Source organism: Chroicocephalus ridibundus, chromosome 9 (assembly GCF_963924245.1).
Source record: "Chroicocephalus ridibundus chromosome 9, bChrRid1.1, whole genome shotgun sequence".
Lineage (NCBI taxonomy): Eukaryota > Metazoa > Chordata > Aves > Charadriiformes > Laridae > Chroicocephalus > Chroicocephalus ridibundus.
The window spans coordinates 41,637,327-41,652,582 of record NC_086292.1 but is presented as its reverse complement, the minus strand read 5'-3'; the positions used below and the strand labels follow the sequence as shown (position 1 = coordinate 41,652,582).

The 15,256-nt window shown below is 48.4% G+C and overlaps 1 protein-coding gene across 1 annotated transcript; it reads right to left on the bottom strand.

Moving 5' to 3' along the window:
• Positions 1-901: 901 nt before the first annotated feature.
• Positions 902-14,976, bottom strand: DET1 (DET1 partner of COP1 E3 ubiquitin ligase). Its single transcript, XM_063346843.1, has 5 exons — positions 14,845-14,976; positions 12,949-14,057; positions 9,307-9,497; positions 7,470-7,661; positions 902-3,698 (listed from the first exon to the last, which is right to left on the bottom strand). Exons 2-5 carry the CDS (start codon positions 14,029-14,031, stop codon positions 3,509-3,511), a joined length of 1,656 nt encoding a protein of 551 aa, XP_063202913.1. The 5' UTR covers positions 14,032-14,057; positions 14,845-14,976; the 3' UTR covers positions 902-3,508.
• Positions 14,977-15,256: the final 280 nt, after the last annotated feature.

The following is a 15,256-nucleotide window of genomic DNA, read 5'->3' as shown; positions in this document are numbered from 1 at the left end:
CAAGCATCTCCTTGTCACTCAGTGCCTGTCTGAAAAGCCACAGGCTCAAGAGCTTTCTATGTGCTCATGGTCTCCAAAGAAAAGCATCAGAGAACCGCACACGGGAAAACGGAGGAATGGTTCAAAGGAAAGTGGCTTTCATGCCAAGATGTGGATGCTTAGAGGAGCTAACATAAACAGGGATTCTACTAGGTCGTTACAGAGCAGCAGTGGATTACAACGGGATCCCAGGCTTTGGGAAGGTCCTGTCTGCATGTTCTCAGCCACAATGTTCTGCAAAGCTGCATCACAGCTGGGAGCAGCGCGTAGCGGAAAATCCAAGTGCTTTAGCCCAACCTAAAAGCAGTGGGGAGGCGATGGCTCTTCTGCCAAGCAAGGTGTGTTGTTTAACTTTCATCTTTCGATCATGGAGCATCATCATAAAATGGCCACAAGGTTAGACAAATGCTAAAGGAAGTGTTTCTGAATACAAGTTGGGCTAGTAATAATACACAAAGGGGAAAACGTAACTGAAGGCCAAGTATTCGTCCCCCAGCATGAGCTCACGTAGACAAGAATTTGAGAAATTCGCAGTAACTACGGAAATGCCTCAGGTAGGAACATCCTTGAACACGCTGGTACTCCAAGTGCCTGGAAGAGGCAGCAAACTCACATGCGATATGTGTGCATGGTCCGAGGCACACCCCTGCCCTCTCTTCTTAGTAAAGGGATTCCTGTCCGCACGCACCATGAAGATTTTTGGAAGACAAAGACAATAAATCAGGCTCTTAAAGCAAATTCTGTTTATTCCATTTTTGTCTTGTGTTGCTAACAAATGTTCATCCTAGCCTAGGAAAAATATCTGGTAGAAAATATCTCCCCTTTCCTCCCACCCTCCCCACCACACACACACTTTTTGTTTCTTAAATTAAAGAATCAAAATTTCAAGCATGAGAGACTTTTCTTTCAATACATTTCTGTAATAAAATTAACTCTGTTGTAGATATAAAATGCAGCAGCCAAGACCAGAGGATCTGCTATGCTACTCCAAGGCAATTAGTACCCAGAATGATCAATCAGTTTGTCTGCAAACATAATAAGAAAATACTTAGCACTTATCCAGCACTTTTTATCCATGAATCTCAAAGTGTTTTACAAAAGCTGAAAATATGTTTTTGGCCTCATTTACGGAGAAGAAAACACCAGCTGGAACAGGAAGAGATTTGCCCCCAGTCACGGAATAATTTAATAACAGAGCTAAGAACAGATCCCTGCCCTCTCAGTCCCAAGTCCAACAATCCGTGCCACGCTCTCTGCTTCACACAGGACAGCCTGAATTTGGCAAAAAGCCCCAGCTGCAGAAATGCTGAAGTAGTTTATATTTTTTGCAACAACAACAACAACAAAAAGTCTAAATGGAGATCTGACAGCTATTTTAGTAAGCGCTGACCTCCCAAGGCTGTGACGCCAAGGAGTAAACTCAGTCTTGCATGGAGCTGCTGAGAGCTTCGGAAAAGAAAAAAAAAAATAGTCTCATACTGGAAGCGTGAACAAATGTGAGAGTGGTGCAGAAGGAGGTAAATCCATGATCTACAATGTGCAAATGATTCTCCACTTGGAGCTTTAATTGAATGTTTGAGGAACAGATCACAGGATAAAAACCTAAAACCTTGACAAATAGTGTTATTAGACGGAGAGGAACCCGGAGCTAAAGCACACGTGGCCTGACACCTCCTCTATTAGCAGTCTTCTGACCTGAAGTCGCTCCTGACAGACCTGAGAAACCAACAGTGCAAACAACAGGAAAAGAGCGGTGAAATACAATGCCTTAGCCTAGAAACATGTTTAGCAAGACCAGGAGAGGAGAGAAATACCGTAAGACAGAGAGTAAAGGCTGATTCAAGGACCCCAAGGCACCCTCCATTACGAGGTCCACTATTCATCCTATAAGCAGGCACCCACACGGTTATTTTCCTGTGCATTACCATGAAAAATGAATGTATGACTTCAATACTGTTCTTCACAGGCATGTGGCCACGACATATCACCTACAGCTCATTTTGGTCCAAACAAGACAACCACAGGGTCCTTTGAAGTAGAGCATCTCCCATCTATAAGCACCAATTTTTTAATGCCCCCTCTGTACCTCCCATGGGAATGGGACAACGGCGGGCTCCGGCTTCCAACAGGGGCACCTCACGATGCCGGGATGGTTGCATGGCCTGGCAGCACACAGTCATATACCAGCCTGCATGCAGAAAAACCAAAATGTTGGCCTACAACCGAAAACTCCCATTTTTTTTTTTATGAGAAGGGCAGGCCAGCATCCTCACCAGCCCACAGTGGCAGGCAATATTACACCCAGGTGCTTATTTTGTCAGCAGCATCAACACCGCAGTGGTCCAGTCAGCACTGACACACCAGCCAGCTGTGCTTTGAAACCTGGGAACAGCAAATTGGGTTCTCACAGAGAACAGCATATCAAACAGAGATAGGTAAGCAACCTAAGTCAACAAGCTCATCTTCTAACTGCAAACCTGCAGCAATGCACGTTAATTCAGGTCTCCTCCCTCCTTTGTGAGCAAATCCAAACGCTACTAATTCTCCATGCTCGTACTCCAACACGCAGGAGGGTGCCAGCAGCTGGATCTCCCTTCCCCTCAGCAGCAGAACCTGCAGATGGCCATGGGGATTCACCCCCATGCTGCAGAAAAGCCCATCCAATGTGATCAAGGAGCTGCTGTTGCTCCTCACACCCTTCCCAGCCACCCATCTTCTTTCTGTGCCCACCTCCTCGGGCATTAGACACACGGCCAGCTGCCCTGGCTTTCTGGTATTAACACACTACCTTTCACTTAGGAGCTTTTAGAGATACTAAGGCACAAAGATTAAGTGACTTGCATAAGAGTCAGGAACACACCTCACGTCTCTCAATTGCAGTGATTTCTCACATCTTTTTTTCCTGACCTCTTGCATATTAAAATCAAGCAAGTAGATTGTGTGGATGAGAATAGGATTTCATTTCCCTAGTCATACTGAAGATACAAACTCATGTAGCTGTATTTCTAAGACCTCCCCATGGCTCCCATCCACTTCCTCTACGAAAGGCTGTTTGTCTCAACAAGGTAGGAGAACGTCAGTGCACTCCACAATGTGTTGCAAAGCTCCATCTTTGCCATCCTAAGACCTATAACAGGAGAGAAAACGGACATGCCTCTGGGAAACCACGACAGGAACCTCTGCTACACTTTGTTCATCAACAGGAACAGGGAACAACAGCAGAGCTTAATGCAGTGGGGACCTCTGCAACACAAACAGGGTCAGAAGAAACATTCACAGTCCTAATTTGACTGGATCGGCTTTCCACAGCCGAGGTCCCCGCAAGATGCCAGCTGGTAGGAGCTCCCAGGTCAGGTTTCTTGACATGAGTGATGGTTTGGTTTCCTAGAAGGCGCAAGCTTCTGGCTTTGGTGCATCTGTGGCAGAGGCCCAGACTCAAAGAGAGCAGCCACGCCAGCTACAGGTCGCACTACGTGCAGCTGTGCCTCATGTGGAAGTTAACCACGTACTCTGCGTTAGTGCGCTGCACTGAGATGGCAAAGGGCTCGAAGGGGTGGAAGGTGAATGCAACCAGGCGTCGCACTGTGTGATTGATGGGTCGCCCCAGGAGTCCCGCCTGGATCTCAAACTTCAGGAGGCCAGAATCACGAGCGTAAAATCTGAAAGGAAGAGAAAGTCAATTATGGCTGTTTCCGACTATTGACTTTTCCATCTGGGCTCTTCACACACAGAGACAAGTGCCTTGTTCAATCTCTGGTACTCCCTCAGAGGCAGGAGATCCTCAGCTGGGTGTCTGGCTCTTGGCTATACAGGAAAGTCCCTCCCAGGGCAGCTAGTTTTCCACTGTCTAGAAAAGCTTGACTTCATTTTAGTATCACCAGTGAGAGAACTCTGCCTGACATTTTGGTGGATGTAGCTGACTTCACAAGAGGGAATAAGTTTGGTCCAGACCTCACCTGTGCTGGCTCTCCATCCTCTCTTAATGCAAGCTGCTCCCCTTGATTCCTAAGGCAGATATACCGTACAGAACCGAGCTCACTTCCTTTAGCAATGGCCTTCACTCCGAGTGTAAGGCCACCCCTTTCCTCTCCTGCTGCTGCCACGTAGGCTTTACACTGCTGCTCTTGTGCCTCGCTATATCCCCATTCAGTCAAGGAAGGCAAACAGCTGGATCCAATTCTGCTCAAAGGCACCAAGTTGTACTTTACAGCTCAAGCAAGGCTTTGCAGTTCCTTTTAGATTTCCAGCAAAAGCATCAACAAGATAGGCTGGGCAGAAAGTACCTGGAGGATTGCATTCAACAATCACAGCAAGAGCAGAGGTCAAGGAAAACCTTGCGTCCTTCTGCTGTCACCCACAAACCTGCCTGCGGGTCAAGCTCATTTGCGTCTCCAAACAGGTGAGCTCTGGGAACACACTTTCAGCACAAAGCAATCATCGCCAGGAGATGAGGCAAACAGCACTGAAGAGACAGGCGAGTCTGGGAAGCTCTTTGCTTCTTGAACCTTCTCTGCATACTCTGTGTAACCAAAATAAACCCAGGTAACACCACTGTCCTCTGCTGCTGCGGGAACAGGAGACTGGGATGACCCCACCCTCCTAGAGACTGGTGGAGATTTCTGGGATGTCGTGGTGGAGGTTTCTGGCTGTGGCACCTTCACAAAGCTGCTGGGCTCTAACCCAAGTCCTCACCCTGAAGTTGTCTCAGTTCCTTATACCATTTTCTCTGCTCTTTCAGTTTCAGGCGCAGAATTGCCATTTTGCCTCCCAGCTGTTTCTTTTTCCACCATCACTTAGTACATGTGAGTATTTTGCATTTTCCTCTGGTTTTAACTCCGACAATGCTTTTAATCTCAGAGCACATTTCCCCCCTGCCAGCAATACGATGCACTCCGCTCTCAGCCTGCAAGAACGGGTGATGACAGATACAGGCGATGCTGTTTCAGGAGCAGACATACTCCACATTTTAACAACACAGCCTATTGAGAACCTCATGTTCTTCCTGGAGGGCCACTCTCCTCTCCCTTCCTTGAATCGAAGTGCCAGCCAGCCCTGCCTGAAAATTGCACACAAGAACCGAGCAAAAGAGTCACAATCTTGGTATTTGGCTTTTCAAAAAGCCCTTTCCCTCCTACACAAGGCTGGGTATGCAGAGGGTCATTCTTTAAATAAAGCACAGTCCCCCATCTGCTCCTCTCTCTCCCCTATTCACAATAATTTACTACTCGAGATGAAGCTCCCTGTAATCTCAAAGATGTGCTCAGTTTGGTATTTTTAAATCTATTTTTAAAAGTGCTCTGCAATCAGAGGCCATTTCCATGGGCTCTCACTCTGGGGATAAATTAGGCACTGCAATATAAAATTGTATGTCAACAGAAACAGCAAGACCAGCCTTTTCAAACTGTATGAAAATGGAAGATTTATCCGCAGACCAATTTTTTGGTTAAATGGCTCCTTATTAGCCATCTAGATGGATTTTAGAGACCCCCTACTATAGGTATGGCTGTGTTAGAGCCGCTTCCTCACAAGTGCCATCATTTCACACAGTGAATATCTCTTCAAGCCTCCTGAAAAGATACTGGAAGACGACAGTGATGGAGAACCTAAAGTCCTTCCCTCCTGAGAGCAAACAACCCCTGGTCTCTCAAGTAGCCAGAGAAGAGAGTTGAACCTTCTGGGGTGCAGAAACGCACTAAGGGTTTAAAAGGACACAGTGCACAGCGGCACTGAAACCGACGTGTAAAAGGTATGAAGGCTTTCCTGTCGCACACATCGAGCCAGGAAACTGCACAGAGATTATAACACCCTTAGCTGCTGAAGGGTTTTGCACTCCAGCCAATTATAGGACTTACATTACAAATCCCGTGGCCCCTCGTTTCCAAGCCCTCTACCCACAAGAGGCAGCAGCATTATTTTATCAATCCCTTTGTTTTCCATGTGAGAAAAACAGCAGCACTATTTCAGCTACTGAATGGTTAAGGTTAGCCCCTCGTCTTCTGCTTACTTTCCAAAAACCAGGAGCCCCACTGCTCCCAGGCCCTATTCAAGTCCTAATTGACTCTGCAGAGCTTTGAGCTTTAAAAGCTCTGGCTCTGAAATGCCGGTTTGCTCAGGGGAGGGAGGGAAGGTGGCACTTCGCTTTGTTTACTACAAAGACGTAACCGCAGCAAATGACTGCGGTTTTGCTCCCTTTTGTCTGCGGGAGCCATACGCAGGTTGGCGCTGGCAGACAACTGCCGCCCTGCAAGTTTTCCCAACATCAAGCACGACAAGGGAGAAAGGGCAGGCTTTTCTCTGCAGATAACATGGGAGCTGGAGATGAAGCCAAATCATACAGGCAGAAAAATCAATTAAATATACATAATTTGGGAATTGAGAGCACAGGAATAATCAGTGGTTCCCCGCCACCTGAGTCAGGGCCAGGGGAGACATGAAACCACTTTTTGAGAATGCATTGATGAAAATAAAGTGGGAAACCGGCCAGAATGGTCTCTCTAGGCTGCCTGAGCCCCCAACATGTGGGCAGTCACTAAATAAAGCACTTAGGCATTGAAGGCTCTCTTTGTTTTCAGAGCATAGGTTTGATTTTATGGTACTGTAAGTGGAAACACTATTCTGCCTGGAGAACCCAGCCTCTTTGAGCCTTTCAGGACAGAGATGGTGGATTTTTAACCACTACTACTTGCAGCCATGGCTGCAATCAACAAAAAGAAATAAATAACCCCAGTGTTTTTGCAAGAAGCATTGCAAACCTCCTTATTCCCAAGCTTAGACTATTCCTTCTGCCAGCATCAAAGACTCAGCCAGGAAAGGCACAGAATGGCCCTTACATCTGGCTAAAACTCCTACTACGGAAACAAATTTCCTATGCGTCACAGAAAGAAGAGGGTATGAAGAGGAGTATAGCTCCCAGGGTGAGAACCGTAAACAAGGAAAGTCTGAAAATAGCTAAATCAATACCATAAGGATTCCAAATAACACCTAACCCAGCTGCTATTTTATTCACAGGACAAACCAAATCATCCTTGCCAGCTAAACCCATGTGCTCAAAAGGGATCCCTCCAGCAGAGGAAAGCAGGCATCCAGAACCCTATCACTCTGCAGCCCAAACACAACGGCAGGACTGCAAGAAGAGGAGGAGGAACAAGAGCATTCATACAGAAAAGACTCAGGCTTCGCTATCCAAACCTCCCCCAGGGCAGCTCAGCAAGACCTGAAGAGCCCTCCCACACATACAAGATAAAACAGTTACCGCAAGGAGAGAGGCCAAGCTTTGTGGGACAGCTGAAATAAACCTTCTGGTGAAAGGATGCCGTAAGAGAAAAAGGCCTTCATCTACTGCCTTTTCTGCACATTTGATGCCACATGGCAGGTTTAGAGATACTCTCACACTGCTCTCCTCACATAGAGCTTCTTGGCCTCTTCCATACCTTATAGGGTGATCACCGCAGGTCTTGGGCCGCTCCATGACTGACACCCACTTGTCATCATAGCTGAAAAGGGAGAGGTCGAGGTACGGGCTGCCACTGTACGACTGGGCGCTGATCGGGAGCTGGCCCAGCAGCCTCCGCACAGCCTCCGTGTGCCCTCCATACTTGGCATTCACGATAGTGTCTTTGAACCTGTAGCGAACCAAGAAAGAGGTTTTACTCACAAAGGCCACAGGTGAACAGCGCAGCCTAAATAAACTAAGGAGGAAAACTGATAGGGAAAGAAAAACAGCAGCAGCGTAAGAACTAAAACAGCTCATTTCCAAAGATGTATCACAGTGATTCAAGCATCGAACAGTTCTGGTGACCTTTTTATCCTCCCTCATTGTTACTGTTTCTGCTCTGAAAGCCCAAACTGACAGAAGGACAAGACTGTGCCTACCCACAAGGTCTGGCCCCAGCTGCCCTGCGGTACAGGAAATGAGCAGGATCAGAAACAGGGAGAGATGGATTAGCAGCTTATCGGTCAATCCAAGTTTTACCATGAAGCCTGGAAACAGCACAAGCAAAGGCCAGAGGGTCTCACAGTAACAGCTGAGCCCTTAATGTTGACTTGAGAATCTCCCTCTCTCTAGCTGCTATGTTTTAAACGCATAAAGGGAGGAACCTAGACGAGAAGCCTAAAGCTCTTCAGAAACAACAGTGAGATGAACGTTCTTCCTACTGGAGAGTTAACACAGGCTGGATTTCTCTTTCCAAGTAAAATTTAAGCTTTCCATGCACAAGAACAGTCAGATCAGCTGCATGGATGTCATACATCAAGGAGGGTAAAACATTTCCATTTGACCAGAAACACTCAGCCAAAAGCCACCTCGCTGTGGATTATGCTCTATTATACTTCGCTATGTAAGTTAAACACTCCTGTTACAGGCCCTTGTAGCCAAAGGGATGAAAAGATTCTCCCCTCTACTCCACAAGGCAGGAGTTGTTCTCCAGGTGTCTGCGGTGAGCTCTCTCATTCTCTCTCCCAGTAAGCATTATGAATTTCCTGACAGGTAGCTCTACAAAGTTACAGACACTGTCAACTTCCTCTTACTTATGTGACGTCAACCTAAAATCAACAGAAGCTTCATGCCCATAAGTGATTGCCAAGTACCTTGGAGGATGTGAAACAAGTCACTGGAAGAACAAAAACACCCTGAGTCATATAAAAATATATTCCAAGAGAAAAAACACACTCAGCCTCATTAAAACCACATTTGACTGTTACAGCACATTCTAGAAACCCAGGTTATTTTGATATTTTGCTCAGCTTTCACAACAGGTCTAGGCAGACAAGTTTCCTTTCTCCTAGTACGGTCTGACAAGAACCACAAGATTTTGACTGATGTTAGAAAGAATGATACAGAACCCAGTTTGATACACACTAAATTCAGAGAATGCCAGTTGGCAAAATACATCCAATTAGATGACGCTAGGATCTTGACAAATCTTATCTTCAGGGACCCAAGCTACTGGGCAGTAACAGTTTAATAACCTCCAGAAGAGTTACTACTCAAGGAGAACCGGAAACATCTTTCCCTCAAAATTCCTCTTCCTTCTTCTAAGCACTGGATTGCCACTGCTTTATTCCTTCCTGTAACAAGACAGATGCTGTGGAATATAAAATCAGATGCATCAGGCTGCAAGATCAACCATGTAAAAGCCAGATCCTTGCACCACCCAGCGACTAAAGCAACTGGTTTTCTCAGTGTTGCCATCGTTATTTGATACTAGCCTTAGCTGACGGGGGCGAGCGTGTGTCTATACGGTATAAAGCATGCTCCGAATGGCTCACCGGCGCTGGATCTGCCTGGCAAAGTTGTTGCTGGAAGCTGAGCAGGGGAACTGGACCGCCTCACTGTGCAGGGTGGCATTCCTGAAGAGGTCACAGAAGTTCTCAAACAGCTCCAGCAGCTCATCGGACGTATTCTCAAAAACGGCAATAACTTCTGTGCTCACCATGTTGTACACGACGAAGAACGAAGGCTGGAGAGAAAGGCAGAAGCAGCGGTTACCCAGGAGAACACACGTGGGGAAGCTGTCCCTTCCTTCTCCCTGCATAACACCACTGACCCTATCCAAATTTCTCTGCAGTGTAGGAGAATCCCACGTCCTCACACCAATTCATTCTGCTATTCTAATGCCCCAACAGGTACCAAATTATCCACCTCTTAACTGTGACTACTTAGCAAGGAAACTTAATGGTCTTCCAATTTTTCAGCTCAAACCTGATGTCAATATTTCTGTTTTCTCTTCCTCTCTGCCCTCCACCAAATCCAAAATGCTTTCTGAAGTGCCAAAATTAATTTTCATTCCTGCTGACAAAATGATTTTAAATCCAGTGCAAGCTGGTCACAAATTATTTTTTCCTTTGTGTAGAGACATTATTTTCTTCCCCTTCTTAATATTTCCATCACGTAGAGATCAGCCTTTTCAGTGTACTGTGCACTACACCACTGCCCACAAAAAGTTGTGCCCTCCAGGTACCCTGCCAGCACAGAAATGAAAATCTGAAAGACACTAACGACTTCTTTTTAATGCCGACATTCACCTGCAAGAATGGTGCCACCCAGGCACCGCGCTGAGGATTGGCAATGGCAGTGTTTCATGGTACGAACGAGCAAGGAAAGGGGAAAAACACGACATTGTGTCAGAGCAGCCACATCGAAGGGAGAGGACATTCCTATCCCATTGGGAAGGGGCAGATTTAATCTTTAGTGTCCTGGTTTGAGATAGCTTTCTCTAGAGACAGGAATGCTAACACCCCAGCACGCCAAAGTAAGAACCTGCCCCTACTTCAAAGGTAACTAATTCCCATGGTATAGGCACGTATCTGGTTAAATCTTCTGTCAATAAAGGCAATTTCTAAATGCTTCACCTCCCGGTCCCAAACAATGCTCAGGGATGACGGCAGGAACCCTGCCCACCTTACCCACCTGCAAATATCACAAGGTTTGTTTGTTTTACAGCCTCAAAATAAATTGTGATAATACAATCCAGCCCCCACATGTCAAAATGAAGCACGCTAGATGAGGTTACTCACTAGACTACTGCCTGAGGAAAGGAAAGCCCTTCTGAAATACAGGGTTGGAGCAGAGAGAAAATAAGAGGAGACAGGAGAAGGAAAAAATATTTACATCATCAAAGATTGCAGAGAGTATCCTCCAACCTTAAATAAAAAAGTTCCTTTGCCAGGTTAACACACAGACACATCTACAGGATGCCCTTGACCACAGAAACTACCCTCACTGCTTTTTAGCAACACCTGTTAAGACAGGCAAAACACCATCACAGCACGGGTGGTGGAAGTCGGGTGTCACAGAAATCATGCAGCAAAGCTGGCAAGTCTAACACAAGCCTAAAACAACAAAAAAACCCCACGCTACATACACACAGCGCACGATTAAAAACCTTAAAGGATTCAGTGCACACCTTGACAATATAAAAGCAACCCACGAGCATGAACAGCGCCTTTCTTGACCTTCTTGGCAGAGAAATCAGGCAGAAGACAGGAGCCTGAAACCGGATGAAACCTCATGTTCCTCTCTGATACGTGAAAGAAAAATCAGAGGTTTAGTTATTTTGCGAGCCAAGTTTTCTCCAAGAAGCCCTAACAGAAAGCCTACGTTCAGGCAGGTCTGTAGAGACTGCTCCGCATCTGGAATTATCTCCTGAAAGAACTGAGAAATGAGATGCTTTTCCTCCAGCAGAAAACACACCACCTGAGGAATACTGCAAACAAATCACAACCTGCATCTTAAAGTAACCCTCAGGTGAAGCAAGTCAAGAGCACGCTGCAGCAAACCAGCCACAAAAGCCTTGGTAACCACGGGAGAGAGCGGAGCCGAGACTACCTCAAACGTTTACACTGGGGTCAGGAGCACCGCTCCAGGTACCAGCAAAGAGCGGAACGCTGCAGGCCACTTCCACAAAGCTTGAATGTTTTTGAGACAGCCACTCAATTTTACACAAATGGGTAAAATTCATTAGATTAAGCCTCACCTATTCCCTCCCAAAGTAACTCCACCGACAAACACCACATAAGAGAAAAATAAAACAAAACAGTCATCTTCCAGGAAGAATTAAAATAAGGCAACACAAAGAACTACTGTTCATTTCTTCTAGGATCCAAGTCCTGGATCTGGCAGATAGGGAAGAAGAGAAGGGTATGAAAGAAAAACAAACATAGAATGGTTCGTGTTGGAAAGGACCTTAAAGATCAACTTGTTCCAACCCCCTGCCCTGGGCAGGGACACCTCCCACTAGACAAGGCTGCTCCAGGCCCCATGCAGACTGATCTTAAAACACTTCCAGGGATGGGGCATCCACAACCTCCCTGGGCAACCTGTTCCAGCACCTCACCACCCTCACAGTAAATAATTTATTTCTAATATCTAACCTAAATCTCCCCTCTTTCAGTTTAAAACCATTCCCCCTCATCCTATCATTATACTCCCTGACAAAGAGTCCCTCCCCATCCTTCCTTTAGGCCCTTTAGGTACTGGAAGGCCACTCGAAGGTCTCCTCGGAGCCTTCTCTTCTCCAGGCTGACCAACCCCAACTCTCCCAGCCTGTCGTCACAGCACAGATGTTCCAGCCCTCTGATCACCTCCGTGGCCCTCAATCAGACCTACGTGCAGTACTGCAGTTTTATTACAAATTCTTGCTAAATACTTTCAACAAAATAAAACCCAAGCAGACTAAAGGAACAGAACAGATTAAAAAAATATCTTTCTCAGTTTCACAGAGCTCAAAACCTGACCACCACTCTAAAAGTAGTGGAAAGAGATGATCAACCTGTGGGCCGGTGAAATGCCTGGAGGGACCCAGCACTGACTGAGCTACGTTTGCTCTATTTCGAGTTCTTTAGTACCAAACTGAAAGGAGAAGCAATTGGCACATTAGCGAGATCTAAGAGCTGCTACTCCAATTTGGAGAGATCATAAATACTAGCTCTGATAGAAACTTGAAAGAGTAAGTATGTGGCCAGGATAGGAAAGGTAATTCTACTGGGAAAAAATGAAGACTATTATATTTGAAAAACATGCTTGAAGATGCATGAGAAAAGAGAGAGACTACAATATAAGTGTACTACATGAAATAGCAGCTGAAAAAAAAAATTAGCTGGAGTTTTGGAAGCAGAAGAGGGTTGTACAGCATCTGTGAGAACAGGGAACAATCCCTGGACGAAGGGGACTCGATAACCACGTCAGAGCTTTTCTCTCTCGTTTTTAGTTGAGAAGGAAGCAATGAAATTGTGAGAGCAAAAGATAAGGAAGTTATTCAGTATCAGAGGCTTCAAATGTTCACACAAGAATGAAGTACTGGGGATCCTAAACAACAGTCACAGGTTCAGCTAAGAAAGGCAGCTCACAGCATTGTACCTGCTTGAGCACTTGCCCCAAAGCAACGAGCTGCCAGAAGAGGCAAGCAATACCTGGGATGGATCCGTCACCCGCAGCGTGACCACGTCTTCACTAGTGTATTTGATAAATAGATGGTTCTCATCCAAAAGCTGCATCTTCCACATGCGGAGCTGCCTCAACTGATCAAAGTACTGGAAGAATCTTCTTTTTGCTATTGCGCTTCCATCCTGCTCAGCCCGTCTCCACAGGTACACCAGCAGCCTGTGCTTCAAAGAGTTTATGAAGGGCTCTTTGTAGGGGTTGGCCATCCCCGTCTGAGTGTCCCGCTGCACCTCGGGATACACCGCAGACAGAGTCAGGAGATCGTCCTCGTAGCAGAAGCGGCCAATAGTCCGTACATCAATGAACGTACCCTCGGGTGTTACTTGAAAGACATGAATAGTCTGCTGCTGCACAGAGAGAATGGCCAAGATGTTCTTATAGAGGTACAGCCCCTGGTTGTGAGACAGGATGACTTTGTCACATTTGAAAGTCCGTGTGTCACAGAGCCTGCCCGTGTGGAGATCTATGATATGCAAGGAATAATCCTCCAAGGGGGAACGGGGATTAGGGGTCACCGACTCGCTGTTGCGGTAAACTTCAAAGAAGGGAGGGTGAGGCTCCTCGGGCAGGTACGCAGCAGAGCCCACGATCACATACCGACAGTCGTCAGTGAACAAGCTGCACTCACGGTTCAAGTGCTCCCCATTGGAGGCCACATTGGTGATATGGAGCAGGACAAAGAAGCGTTCAAAAAGCCGCCCCCGGATGTTGACAGATCTTTGGTCATTGCCATTGGCCAGGATCTCTCCCTCGTAGCCTTGCAGGAGGTCTTCTGCTGCCTGGCAGCCTTGATACTCGTAGATCTCCAGAGAGGTCTGATCAGAGGAAAAGGCGATGAAGTAGCGGCCATCAGGGGAGAACTTGCGCAAGAAGCAGGGTGGCTTCTCCACATTGACCACGGTGAAGTTGGGGAAGACATTCTGGTGGAAGACGCGCACTTGGTGCCAGTGGGTGCCAGCTTTGCCCGAGCTGATCCGGCGGCGCTCCAGGCGGTGGATGACATTCTGGTTCTGGATGCGGCGGGGCCTGATCGTGGGGGCATCATGGTCCATGATCAGAGCTCTACTTCATCTTCACCCTGCCGCAGAGGAAGCACATACATGCCATGGGACCACACAGAGACAAGGGGAGAATCCAAGATACTGAGGGACCTGCTTGCAGGGATGGGGTGTAGGAAAGCCCCATAGCACTCAGGGTGCAGAGGGGTCAGCTGAGAAGTGCAGACATGCCTTGGGAAAGTGGGGAGATAACACAGAAGGACACTGTGGAGAGGTGGAGCAAGAGAGAGAAACCTCAGCGGGGAGTACCAAGGAAGACAGAGGAACTCAGAGGGAACCCCAGTGCACCTGGAGATGATGGTATCTGCAGGCCTGTCTGCTGATGGAGGCACAGGGGGGCATCGGGAGATGACAGAGGAAGTCAAGGAGGGGGGGTAGGTACAGGTGGGCTCCAAGGGAATGGAGGGAGCGCCCAGGCACCAGAGAGGGAGTGAGAGGAGCCAGAAACAATCCATAGACCTGCCTGCTGACAGGAAGGCACAGGGGGGCAGCTTGGAAAGGATGAAGAAAGCTGGGGGCGGGGAGACACATAAGGGGTCACCAGGAGGCCCTACGGGCCTGTCTGCCGAGGGGGACCGCAGAGAGGACCGGGTACCCGGTGGTTGTGGGGGGACACCGAGCTCCAGGGGAAGCCTAGGGCAGGCTGCAGGCCCGCCCGCCGATGGGAGCGGGGCCCCCAGCAGCTCTCCCACCATCCCGAAGAGTGAGGGGACACGGCGGAACCGGGGGCCGCGGGGGCCTCCTAGCCGGGCAGGGACCCGGGTGGGACCCGGGAGCGGGGCGGGAGGAGGCCGCAGCTGCGCTCACCGCTGTGGCCCGGCACTGGGTCCCGCCGCCGCTCACTCTATGGCCGCCGCCATCTTTCCGCCACCGCACGACGACGCGCCGCGCCGGGGACGGCGGGAGGGTATCACCCCCCGCACTTCCGCTTCCGACCGGCGGGTCAGCGAGGCGGGCCGTGCCGGGCCACACTGTCGGCAGGGCGGGGGAGACCGCGCCCCCTGGCGGCGGGAGGGAGCGCTGCGGGGCGCGCCCGCGCACCCACCCCGCACCCCCCGAAACCCCGCACCCTCTGAAATCCCACACCCACCCCGCAGCCCCTGAAACCCCGCAGCCCCTGAAACCCCGCACCCACCCGGCACCCCCTGAAACCCGGCACCCCTGAAACACCGCGCCCGCCCTGCACCCACCCTGCAACCACCCTGAACCCCCTGAAACC